At 37.6% G+C, this 13574-nt stretch overlaps 1 protein-coding gene across 1 annotated transcript in view; it reads left to right on the forward strand.

Annotated features, from left to right (window-relative positions):
* The first annotated feature begins 8237 nt into the window (after window positions 1-8237).
* Window positions 8238-13574, forward strand: part of ANXA10 (annexin A10) — a 66332-nt gene continuing 60995 nt past the window's right edge. The window contains exon 1 of the mRNA XM_029203288.1: window positions 8238-8413. Coding sequence (XP_029059121.1) covers window positions 8396-8413 — 18 coding nt within the window. The 5' untranslated portion in view covers window positions 8238-8395. The remainder of the gene's footprint in view (window positions 8414-13574) is intronic.

Below are 13574 nucleotides of genomic sequence, written 5' to 3' on the forward strand. Positions count from 1 at the left end.
AAAGCAGTCTTGAGGGAAAAAAATGGAGCTGGAGGAATCAGACTCCCTGACTTCAGACTATATTACAAAGCTACAGTGATCAAGACAATATGGTACTGGCGCAAAAACAGAAATATAGATCAATGGAACGAGATAGAAAGCCCAGAGATAAACCCACGCACCGATGGTCACCTAATCTATGACAAATGAGGCAAGGACATACAATGGAGAAAAGACAGCCTCTTCAATAAGTGGTGCTGGGAAAACTGGACAGCTACATGGAAAAGACTGAAATTAGAACACTCCCTAACACCATACACAAAAATAAACTGAAAATGGATTCAAGACCTAAATGTAAGCCCGGACACTATAAAACTCTTAGAGGAAAACATAGGAAGAACACTCTTTGACATAAATCACAGCAAGATCTTTTTTGATCCACCTCCTAGAGTAATGGAGATAAAAATAAACAAATGGGACCTAATGAAACTTCAAAGCTTTTGCACAGCAAAGGAAACCATAAACAAGACAAAAAGAAAACCCTCAGAATGGGAGAAACTATTTGCAAACGAATCAATGGACAAAGGATTCATCTCCAAAATATATAAACAGCTCATGCAGCTCAATATTAAAGAAACAAACAACCCAATCAAAAAATGGGCAGAAGACCTAAATAGACATTTCTCCAAAGAAGACATACAGATGGCCGAGAAGGACATGAAAAGCTGTTCAACATCACTAATTATTAGAGAAATATAAATCAAAGCTACAATGAGGTATCACCTCACACCAGTCAGAATGGCCATCATCAGAAAATCTACAAACAACAAATGCTGGAGAGGGTGTGGAGAAAAGGGAACCCTCTTGCACTGTTGGTGGGAATGTAAATTGATACAGCCACTGTGGAGAACAGTATGGAGGTTCCTTAAAAAACTAAAAGTAGAATTACCATATGACCCAGCAATCCCACTACTGGGCATATACCCAGAGAAAACCATAATTCAAAAAGACACATGCACCCCAATGTTCACTGCAGCACTATTTACAATAGCCAGGTCATGGAAGCAACCCAAATGCCCATCAACAGACGAATGGATAAAGAAGATGTGGTACATATATACAATGGAATATTACTCAGCCATAAAAAGGAATGAAATTGAGTCATCTGTTGAGACGTGGATGGATCTAGAGACTGTCATACAGAGTGAAGGAAGTCAGAAAGCGAAAAACAAATATCGTATATTAACGCATGTATGTGGAACCTAGAAAAATAGTACAGATGAACCAGTTTGCAGGGCAGAAGTTGATACACAGATGTAGAGAACAAACGTATGGACACCAAGGGGGAAAGCCGCAGGGGGGTGGGGATGGTGGTGTGCTGAATTGGGAGATTGGGATTGACATATATACACTGATGTGTATAAAACTGATGACTAATAAGAACCTGCTGTATAAAAAAGTAAATAAAATAAAATTCAAAAAATAAATAAATAAAAATAAACTAAAAACAAAAAGAGAATTTTGTAAAGACCAAAATAAATGAAAATCTGAAGGCGCAATGTCTGGTGAATACTGCAGATGAATCAGAACTTCTCAGCCAAGCTGTAACAGCTTTTGCCTGGTCACCAAAGAACCAAGGGGTCTTGCGTTAACCTGATGGAAGATTATGCATTTTCTCTTGACTGATTCTGGACGCTTTTCATCTAGTGCTGCTTTCAGTTGGTCTAACTGGGAGCAGTACTTTTTGGAATTAATCGTTTGGTTTTCCAGAAGGAGCTCATAATAGATGAGTCCCTTCCAATCCCACCATATACACAACATCACCTTCTTTGGATGAAGACCAGCCTTTGGTGTGGTTGGTGGTGATTCATTTCGCTTGCCCCACGATCTCTTCCATTCCACAGCGTTGTACAGTATCCACTTTTCATTGCCCGTCACAATTTTTTTTTACATCAGAATGTTTTCATTACATTTAAGTAGAGAATATCATGCGGAAATACTGTCAAGATTTTTTTCACTGAACTTATGTGGAACCCAGACATCAAAGCGATTCACATAACCAAGCTGGTGCACATGATTTTCAACGGTTGATTTGGATATTTTGAGTATGTCGGCTCTCTCCCACATGGTATAACATTGACTGTTCTCAGTTAATGTCTTGATTTGATCTCTATCAACTTCAGCTGGTCTACCCAACCGTGGAGCACTGTCCAGAGAGAAATCTCCAGCACAAAACTTCACAAACCACTTCTGACATGTTCGATCCATCACAGCACCTTCTCCATACACTGCATAAATCTTTTTTGTGTGTGTTTCAGTTGCGTTTTCACCTTTCTTGAAATAATCAAGCACAATATGCCGAAAATGTTGCTTTTTTTCTTCCATCTTCAATATTAAAATGGCTACACAAAAATTCACCAATTTTGATAAGTCTTTTTTTTAAATGCACGCTGATATGACAGCTGTCACATACAATCTAATGAAATTGTTTCAAATGAAGTTAAAGACAACTAACTGCTACTAGAGCCATTCTACTGGAAAAAACCTTTTGGCCCACCCAATATAAGTTCAATGAAATCTCAATCAAGCTTCCAGCAGGCTTTTTTGAAGAAACTGACAAGCTGTTTTAAAACTCATAAAACAATGGAAATAACTTACAGAAGCCAAAGCAATTAAAGGAGGACGAAGAGGATGAGGGAGGGGTGCCGGAGGGGGACACCAGTAAAGTTGGAGAACTCGCATTACTTGATTTCCACACTTATTATAGAGTACAGTTATTCATTAAGACGGTGTGGTACAGGTGAAAGATCACTGATTTAGAGCAATGGAGCATAATATAGAGTCCGTACTAGACCCACACATATGTGGTAAAATAATGTTTGACCAAAGTGCCAGGATAAATCAATGGAGAAAAGAAAATCTTTTAAACAAATGGTGCTGTAACAACTGAGTTTCCCTATGGGGAGAAAGATGAGACATGACTTCTACTTTATACCACACAAATTTGAGTACTGATCATGTATATCGTACGAGATATAACTATAAACTTGTAAAAGAAACACTGTGACATTGGAGTAGGCAAAAATCTTTTAGAGTAAAAAAAATATGAGTTAAAAATTAATAATTGGACTTTTTACAATTATTAAAAATAAAGAAGTCTTTTCTATCGTTAAGACACCATTTCACAAATGAAAAGACAAGGCATACACTGAGAGCAAGAATTTGTAAATCACAGCTGATAAGGAACGTGTATTTAGAATGTACAAAGATCTCTTGAAACTCAACACTAAAACCATCAACTCAGTTGGAAAATGGATACAAGGTCTGAGCAATTTATATAAGAAGATGTAAAAATGGCCATTTAGCATATGAAAAGATATTCTATATTCTTAGTCAAAAAGAATTTGCACAGTAGAATCACAACATGATACGACTACACAATTAGATGACTAAAATTTTAAAAGATGATAATGTCAAGTGTTGGCATTAAGGCATTTTTATTTATAGCAGCAGACAATTATCAGGTAAGTGGGTAGATAATATGTAGTATATCCATACAATGGAATATTACTCAGCAATAAATAAATAGAAAGGAGCTCTTGATATATACACAGTATAAATGAATCTCAAAAATATTATGCTGGAAAAATGAGTACATATCATATGATTCGATTTATATGAAATTCTAGGTAAAGCAAACTAATCTATAGCGGCAGAAGACAGACCAGTGGTTTCCTGGGGCAAGAGGTTTCCTGGATGGGGGGAGAAACTACAGGAGGGAGGTGGGAAAACATCATGGCTGGTGGAAATGACCTGAACCTTGATTGTGGATTTAGCTTCACAGATGCGTACACCTTCAAAACCCACCAAATTATACACTTTAAACGGATACAGTTACTTGCAGATAATTTATATTAAAGTTACTTATGAAAATTAGCAAAGATTCGTGGAAAAGAGCCAGTGGCTGCCAGATGTAAATAAAAATAGAAATCATTACAGGCAAGAGCAGAGAAAAAAATGTATATACATAATTTGTAAATAAATGATAAGGTGACCTCAAAAGATATTCAAACATAAATCACCTCATGATAAACATAAGGGAAACAAAATGGAAATAGGGGTTCAGAGAGAGAGGGGAGAGGCTAAACATTCGACTGTTAAACACGGCCTTGTCGCACATTTTTATGTGAATGATTGTGGGTGTTGAATCGCTCTGGGTTTTGGATCTCACTGAATGCTTCTGGAAGACTAAAAACCAAACTGCAACTATCTCATCTTGAATTAAAGTGTTTCTATGCCACATTTTTAAAAGGATAAAGAGGTACATAGTTTTTCCAAATCCACCGACGCCAAATGGTTTGAAGACCACTGCCTAACAGGAAGGAAATCTGTGCTATTCAGAGCTGCCTTCTTATGACGTGGCAGGCAGTGAGGACTGCTCAAGGAGGAGTCTCATTACACATGAGTATGCATAAGCCTGCATCGAACAACACACATTAATTACACTTTTTTGAATCACATATAAAATAAAAATTCCAAATTATTCATTAACAAATAAAAGCGCCACAAGGCAGGGATCTTTGTCTTGTTCAGTGAAGTACCCCAAGCACCCAGTGCATCTCCAGGCACATGTTAGCTGCCTAATGAATATTTGCTAATAAACTGAATGAATAATATGAAATTACACACTCAGGGGGATTAAATCCTTGTTTGGTATGGCGCACTACACAGGCATTCACATTTTAGCTAGAAGATCGTTGCTGTATAGTTAACAGAAGATAAAAATCGTAAAGTTAATGTTGAGACTAGGACGACTATTGCCAAAACTGAGACTGCGTTAGTTAGCTAAGGCAGATCTAAGAGGCTGCTCCCCTGGCCTCTCACTTAAGCTTCTTCTATTCTGGCACACACTGTTTTTGCAAAGAGGGACAGAAAGTTACAATGTGTCTAGAAGTTTGTGCTCAGATGTCTATAAAATTGCCTACTCTATTCCACTGGCTGAAGCAGGGCACATGACCAAACCCCAAATCGAAGGGGTGTAAAAGTAATACACACCATATAACAGAAGTGAAGCGAGTGAATCGTTGTGAACAATAATACAATCTACCACAAGCATAAGTGCATCTGCACTTAGCAAAAGACCCCACATGCCTGGTACTTGGGCCGATGTGCCATCTAAGTACGTAATTCTTATGTGGGTGCCACCAATCCTTGCCCCACTTGTCTATGCTTTACTAACTGACCCACCTGCCTTTGAATTCATCCACATTTCTTTTTTTTTTTTTCAGTATGCGGGCCTCTCACCGCTGTGGCCTCTCCCGTTGCGGAGCACAGGCTCCGGATGTGCAGGCTCAGTGGCCATGGCTCACGGGCCCAGCCACTCCACGGCATGTGGGATCTTCCCGGACCGGGGCACGAACCCGTGTCCCCTGCATTGGCAGGCGGACTCTCAACCACTGCGCCAACAGGGAAGCCCCATCCACATTATTTTTTTAAACAAATTATTAACTTTGATAGGTTAGGATCATGTCTTCTTGGCCTACAAGTCATTTTGTATTTTTAAACTGATTTGGCTAAGAAGATGTGATCCTCTCTAATCCAGGATGTATTGATTTATGACCAGGGGACATATTCACTCAAAGATATTGGATGCTGCTAATACTTCTCCTTTGAGTCTATCACATTGAATTTTAACTCCAAAAAATGAAGCAGAAAAAAATGCATTTTATTGTTGGCCATATATAACTAACTATTCAGGGTCAGATTTAGAACTGATAACAATTACAGTACACATTTCATGACCTCCACCTCCCTACCCTATCCGTGTGAGCGCTAGTTTCTGGGTTTCCCTACCTGGAAGGCTCTTCTTCCATCTCTAAGCTACATTTCAAATGCTACTTCACCTGGGAAGGCTTCTGGATTTACTTGCAGCCTAAAAGAACTTGCCTCTCATGGAATTGTCCATAACGTCTTATGTAACTTGCTCACGGCACCTACTGCTTCTCATCTTGTATTCTATTAATTTTATCCACCTATCAAAATATAAATCCTTTGAATCAAGAAATGTGCTTTTTAAATTTTTTTCTTTTTAACAGTTGTCTTGCTTTATTCACAGAGTACCTACACAGCACAGAGACTGAGGTTCACAGAGTACCCGAACAGCATAGAGACTGAGGTTATAAGTCCTGACACCAGACTGTCAAGGCTGAAATTTCTACTCTTTTTTTAGAGTGTGATCTTTGGCACATTTTCTGACTACACAGTGCCTCAGTGTTCTCCCCACTAAAATATGGGTGATAATAGTACCTAGCCCGTAGAGTTGTTGTGAGAATTAAATTTATTTATACAGGTAAATTCAAGTGAAACAGTGTCTCATAGAGAGTGAAAGCTCAAGTATTGTTAGCATTTATTACTTTTCATACAGCAGATACTCAAAGCATAGTTAAATATGAGTAAATAAGTTAAATGCAAAATGTTTAAAATTTTACTATGAAAATGTTCAAATGCATAAAAATTAGAATTATCTAATGGACTTCTATCTTCTGAACAGTTTTCAAGATTTTTCCATACTGGATTAATATCTCCCAAACCTTTATTTGCAGGAACTATTATAAAACAAATCCCAGACATTATAAACTGCATATATTTTTTTTTAAAAAAAAGCTAAATCATAAAATAATGATGAATAAAAATAAACAGTAAGTAATAATTGTTTGGCAGGAAATTAGGGAATATTACCAAATCTCTTTTCTCTCAATTACCTGATATTTGAAGAACATATGTTTGCTTCAAATTTTTTGACAATTTTTATTTCACATTGTCACACTGAGTCTATATAATTAAAGCCATAAATCACACAACCTTTGAAAATAATCATAAAAAGAAAATAATCATAAATTTGTTTTAAAATTCTGAATCCTATACATATAACTATTATTTAGTAATTACCATATGCTCTCTAAATCTACACAGAAAAAACACAAGAACCAAATCCAGACACAAATACAGATGTGCATACACACACATACATGTACGTAGTATGACTTACTAGATTTTAACTTCCTTGAAAACAGGCATGCTTCTTTACATATTTCATAGTACTAAGTATATTATTAAGTTAATCATATTCTATTATAAACTGAACTCTGCAGAAATCAGACATTTTTCTGTTCATAATATATATATTAAATTAAAACATCCTGCTTAATGATTTTTTCATATTTTAACATCAGATTTATTTGGGGGAAAGTGGTCCTAGAGTTATGCATGATCAGTTAATACTTAAAATTCTCTGTTCTTTCAACCAAGAATTATTTATCCCTAATTTGTCTTCAAAATCTTTAAAAAATTTTATAGACTAAATGAACACTGTATTGTTCCCTAAATGGCAAGTAGCAGTAAAATGATATAATACACATTTATTGTGTGATTTTTGGAATAATGTATGAAACTTATGATTATAGATATTTCCTAACAATATATTGGGTGTTGAAGGTATTTTTAAATTTTGTTTCCTTAAAAAGTAATAAAGTTAGGGCTTCCCTGGTGGCACAGTGGATGAGAGTCCGCCTGCCGATGCAGGGGACACGGGGTCGTGCCCCAGTCCCGGAAGATCCCACATGCCGCGGAGCGGCTGGGCCTGTGAGCCATGGCCACTGGGCCTGCGCGTCAGGAGCCTGTGCTCCGCAACGGGAGGGGCCGCAACAGTGAGAGGCCCGCATACAGCACAAAAAAAAAAAAAAAAAAAAAAAGTAATAAAGTTAAATATTAAAATAATATATATATGAAAGTGTGAAAATCATGGTGCATATATGACTTCTCCAAAGACTTTTCCTGTTGGGTAATCAATTCTGTCCTAAATCAATTATTTTTTACCATATGACGGGATACATAATAGTTCAAAACATTTAGAGAATTTAGAGAATGGTATAGATGCACATAAAATCTACCAACTTCAAGCATGAAGCTAGGGGCTTGAGTACCTGAAAGAGTCTGGGTGTTAAAAAACGACAAAGCAGAAAATAAATCATTAACTTCGTGGTTAATCAACCTACTTTCCATAAGTCACCAGCCTTCTCAAAAGATTACACTTCTTTCATTGGTTCGCTAATTTATGTTTCTTATATCAACATGGGGCCAGGGACTAGGCTACTGGTTCTATTTGTTTTGTACACAGATTCTGCCTACTCACCTGTGACTGGTAGCTAAGTATAAATGCTGTGTCTTGAGACCTGCTGTGTCCAGAACTGACCCTTCACTTTCTTGCCTGAGAAACTGAGGTGGACAGTGGACATATTTAAATTGGATTGAACAGTGAACTTCACTTTGTTCTAGTGACACAGTGAAACAAGTCTATTCATCTGACCACACACCAAAGACCTTCTGAACTGCTCTGAACTTAACCACTAACAGCAAAATGTTCTGTGGAGACTATGTAAGTATAATGGCTATTTCTGTAAAACTTTCCAGTCCTTTGAGATTTGAACCTTGTCTATAAAATTTCATTTGCAGGACTTGACATTTTCAACAGGAAATATTGGTGTTCTAATTTATCTTCATTAAAGTTTTAATTAGTAGATGCTCAGTGTAACCATTAAACAAAGTTAATACTATTAAATGTCAAATTCGTGCTAATTTTGAAGTAATGTATTGTTCTCTAGAGGCAATTTAGTGACGCCTACTTTCTTAAGTAACCTGACTCAGAATTCTAACTGAAGTTATAACAAGATGTTTTTGTCTCCATATTTATTTTCTATAAGGAACTAAAAATAAACGTGATTGTTCATTTTTATTTTAAATCCATGATATCTTCAGAAAGTACAGTTCATTTTTGACTAATTATCTGCTGAATTTAAGCAAATGCAAAACTCAGTTTAGTCATTTTATTTTTCTTCCTTGTCCGAATCATTTTGACCCAATTGCTCTAATGGTCCACGAACTTTGGAAGAGCCTACATAGACACTGAGTTATCTAAATATACACTGTTTGAAAAGATATCCATTTCACGTGCTCTTGGAAATTACACATAAATGTGTTGTGTGTTGATGACGATGTTTTAGAAATCTGTATTATGAAATATGCTTTCAGGAAGCCTTGCATTTTTAATGCAAAAATTTTATGCAAAAAATACAGCATAACTATTTGGTTAAACTTTGGCACAAAAATAATGTTACTTACGAAGTATTAATTCCTAGAAAATTTTATTTACTTATATTGTTTCTCAAATATTGAAGGAGTACCTAAATGCGGCCACTTTCCATCACTGTTGGCTCAAGAATCTTAATTTTATCTTGAGATTTCAGGATCTCATTTGCAGTTGAAACTTACTTTTTTGTCTTATTAATTGTGAGGCAGTTACATTTCACCACAGAAATAAAAGCCATTAGGTAATTTAGGCCAGTACAGTAAATGATTTAGTTTGTAAAAATCAGGTTGCTTTCTCCCAACTATTACTTCCAAATAATTGTACTTGAATGAATAGAAATTTTCTCCCTTTCTATTCATTCTAGTACAATTATTTGGAAGTAATTAATACTATATTCTGTGTGCCATGTATGGTTTTTATATTAACATTTATATGCCAATGTATCAAAATAAACATTTATAGAATATTTAAATTATATTTCAGGGATTATTAAAAGTTACCAATGATAACAAGCTTTTAAAGAAATGCAATAATTTGGGGCTTCCCTGGTGGCGCAGTGGTTGAGAGTCCGCCTGCCGATGCAGGGAACACGGGTTCGTGCCCCGGTCCGGGAAGATCCCACATGCCGCGGAGCGGCTAGGCCCGTGAGCCATGGCCGGTAGCCTGCGCGTCCGGAGCCTGTGCTCCGCAATGGGAGAGGCCACAACAGTGAGAGGCCCGCATAACGCAAAACAAAACAAAACAAACCAAAAAAACAAAGAAATGTAATAATTTGCCATGCTTCTGGAACAGATAAAGAATACCGGAGATTAAAAAAGAAAAAAAATCAGAGATTAAAAAGCTGGATTGGAGCAAACCTGAAAATTCACTTTAAGTTTTTTTTTTTTTTTTTTGCGGTACGTGGGCTTCTCACTGTTGTGGCCTCTCCCGTCGCGGAGCACAGGCTCCAGACGCGCACGCTCAGCGGCCATGGCTCACGGGCCTAGCCACTCCGCGGCATGTGGGATCCTCCGGGACCGGGGCACGAACCCGTGTCCCCTGCATCGGCAGGCAGACTTTCAACCACTGCGCCACCAGGGAAGCCCTCACTTTAAGTATTTTGATCAGCTATTTCAGGGCCAGATGTTAGGTTTTATGTATTATCTCAGCAAGTTTTGATGATAAAATGGTTTTACATCATCAATATTATTATATTTTAGAGCAATCATTTATATTCTTAAGATATGTGGTCCAATTCGTAAAAATTTGGTATTAAAGAGACCAATATTTGAGGTTAAGTTCGTCTGTTTAATCTCCATTCTGGGTCTGGTGTCCTTAAGCAAAAGATAAGCTCTTCCATGGGCAGGAAAGCGGAAGTCCTCATATCACAGTGCAGATAATTATTGACTGGGTGGCTTCTTAAAAACAGACTCCCAGCCCCTCTGCTCTGCAGTTCTAATTCAATATACATGACGTCTGAATTTACCCCCTTCGTATAAATGCATGACTATTTTTGAGAACAACAAAGTAATGTGTTATGTCAGTTACAAAATACAGAAAATTTAAATATAAATCAAGCAAGAGGCAAGAATTATAGAAAGGTAGTTATATTTCTATAAGAAATAAGCATATGCACTCCTTTAAAATTACTTTCTAGAATTATGGAGTTAGATGATCCTCAATGATTAAGGTAATTTGAGTTAGTTACACTGGGATGGTAAATTTACCCTTGACGCACGCAAGTATTTTACTATGTGCTTAGCTGTAAAACTGTCTATTGAAAGCAAGACTTAATTAAAGGATTTTGGCAAGCCTGGAATTTTTTTTTTTTTTTAAGAAGATGTTGGGGGTAGGAGTTTATTAATTAATTCATTTATTTTTGCTGTGTTGGGTCTTCGTTTCCGTGCGAGGGCTTTCTCTAGTTGTGGCAAGCGGCGGCCACTCTTCATCGCGGTGCGCGGGCCTCTCACTATCGTGGCCTCTCTCGTTGAGGAGCACAGGCTCCAGACGCGCAGGCTCAGTAGTTGTGGCTCACGGGCCCAGTTGCTCCGCGGCATGTGGGATCCTCCCAGACCAGGGCTCGAACCCGTGTCCCCTCCATTAGCAGGCAGATTCTCAACCACTGCGCCACCAGGGAAGCCCTGGAATTGTTTTGATCTCTTTATTAGCCAGATATGAATCCCCCTTCAGGAAGATGTTATTATAATTTACTTCTTGGAGCGGAGGAAATTTCACTGCAGTGTTAAAAAAAACTTGCCCAAGCCAGGATCTAAACCAGGTATCTCTCTGTCATTGTAACTCAAGCTCTTCTTGTCCACTAAAATATACTGCCTCTTCCAAATATATTGCCCTGATTCTTCTAGAGAAATTGCTGGCTGCCGTTGTCCTGTTTTGTCATCAACTGATCCCCCCCTTTTTTTGTACAGAAGCATTATATTTACTATAGATTTCTTTATTGGGTTACACCCTTCCTTTATGCCTCTAAGGAGACTTTAGTCCTATTCCTTTTCCTTTTCTTTTGACAGCTTTCCTATTTCTACCGTATTTATTGACTAACAGAAAAAAGTTACGCAGAGGCGTATCACAAGCAATATAACATATGGAATGCATATTCAGAACGTGAATTAACATTCTCTATTACATAGAGAGAAACTATTAAAATTTCCTGAGTCTCTACTAAACTTCAGGAGCTTTGTGTGCCTTGTCTAATTTAATAGTCACAGAAAATCTTTTTACAAAAATACCATTGAACATGCAAGGGTTTTGCCATTCTTCTTGGAGGCTCCAGATACTCTGCTCAGTGGTTTTACGTGTATTATTTTTAGGCTTCACAATCTTCAAGGAAAGTATTATCATCCCCATTTTCCATATGAATATACTGAGGCTTAGAGAAGTTAGATAATTTTCCCAGCAGAAGGAGGTCAAACACGCCTAAGCGTGATTATCCTACATAATATAGACTTTATGCTATGAAGGAAAGAGCAGATCCTTTGTGAGCCCAATTAAGAGAGAAAATGCGCACCAGTATCTTCACAAAGATGCTCTTACTCATAAATGTGCTCCCAGAATGACTCAACAACAGTCGAACATCAGCAACTGAGGCAACGTCCAGCATGGGCAGCGAGACATCCTGCATGTTAGCCCAACTAACATGAAGTAACTGCGCTGCGGCTCAGGTGTGAATGGCAGGTGGTGAAGGCAGACACTCAGTAAATCAGAAGCAAATTCCGGGCTTTCAATCCAGGAGGGGCCGCAGGCCGAGCAGGCCTCCCGTGGGGGCAGAAGCTGCTGAGGGGCAAGATCTTTACTTTTTAAATTTTTATTGGAGTATAGCTGATTTAAAAGCAAGATCATTTTAAAAGCAGGTTTCTCCTATTGAAAGGGATTCCTGGGAGAAACATTCCAACCAAGAAATCTGATTTTGATGGCTTATCTGCAGTACGACTCACTGAACAAATATTAATAAAAGGTTATTCATACTGTAGATTGCTTTTTACTATCACAAGACTGCACTGTCTGAACTTTACACACTAGGATTCAACAAAAGTTATGAATCATACTGGTTAGGGCCTCCACTTTAACTGAAGCTTCTGTTGAATTAACACGTATTAGATTGGAAAATTGAATGCAGTCACTTTTTCCTAGTTGTGATATGTAAGCATGTCGGTTAAAATTTTAAAACTCCCTTTTAACAGCTATAGATTGCTTTTGTGGTAAGGGCTGGGCAAACATGACTGTAGAATAATAATTGAACAAGCACTCAGGCCAGCTTTACCCTGAGGATCCATGACTGAGGACAAGGTACTTAATCTTTCTGCATCTCAACTTTCCTACCTGTAAAATGGGTGTTATCATAGCACGTGTATTAGAAGAGTCTCTTGAGAATTAAGTGGCAGGCAAAACACCAAGAAGACCAGGAGCATAAATAGCACCTGGAAAGGTGAACTTTATTAACAGCTTTAATTAAGTAGTTGTGCCAAAGCCTGAACCCAACTAATGCAAAAGCCCTGGCTTTCAACAGCCCGGTACACGGCTTCTGGAAGGGAGGTTGAGTTTGCACCCATTACACATATTCATAGCTACATATATATGTATATTCATATATGTGTGTGTGATTGTTCCTACACATAGTCATAGGGACATATATATATGTATATTCATATATGTGTGTGATTATTCATAACATTTATGCATAAATTTTAATAACATCAAAAGTTTCATGGGTGGAAATATATTCTCTTAAACTCAGTATAACATTTACTTCTAAATAGTTTCTACCATGCTAAAAAATTTCACAATCCTACTTCCCGCATCAATTATTGCCAAATTCTATTTTTTATGGCAAAAGGCCTCATTGTAGGAATTGCATCCAATTCCTTTGTATCCAATTCCTTTCCTCCAAATCTCTGACTCCATCCTAACTGGGCTTTCACCCAAAGCCCCTCCGCCTGAAGGGTCCGACAGAGGTAAG

The sequence above is a fragment of the Monodon monoceros genome, unplaced genomic scaffold, assembly GCF_005190385.1.
Source record: "Monodon monoceros isolate NGI ecotype Baffin Bay Population unplaced genomic scaffold, NGI_Narwhal_1 Super_Scaffold_5, whole genome shotgun sequence".
Classification (NCBI taxonomy): domain Eukaryota; kingdom Metazoa; phylum Chordata; class Mammalia; order Artiodactyla; family Monodontidae; genus Monodon; species Monodon monoceros.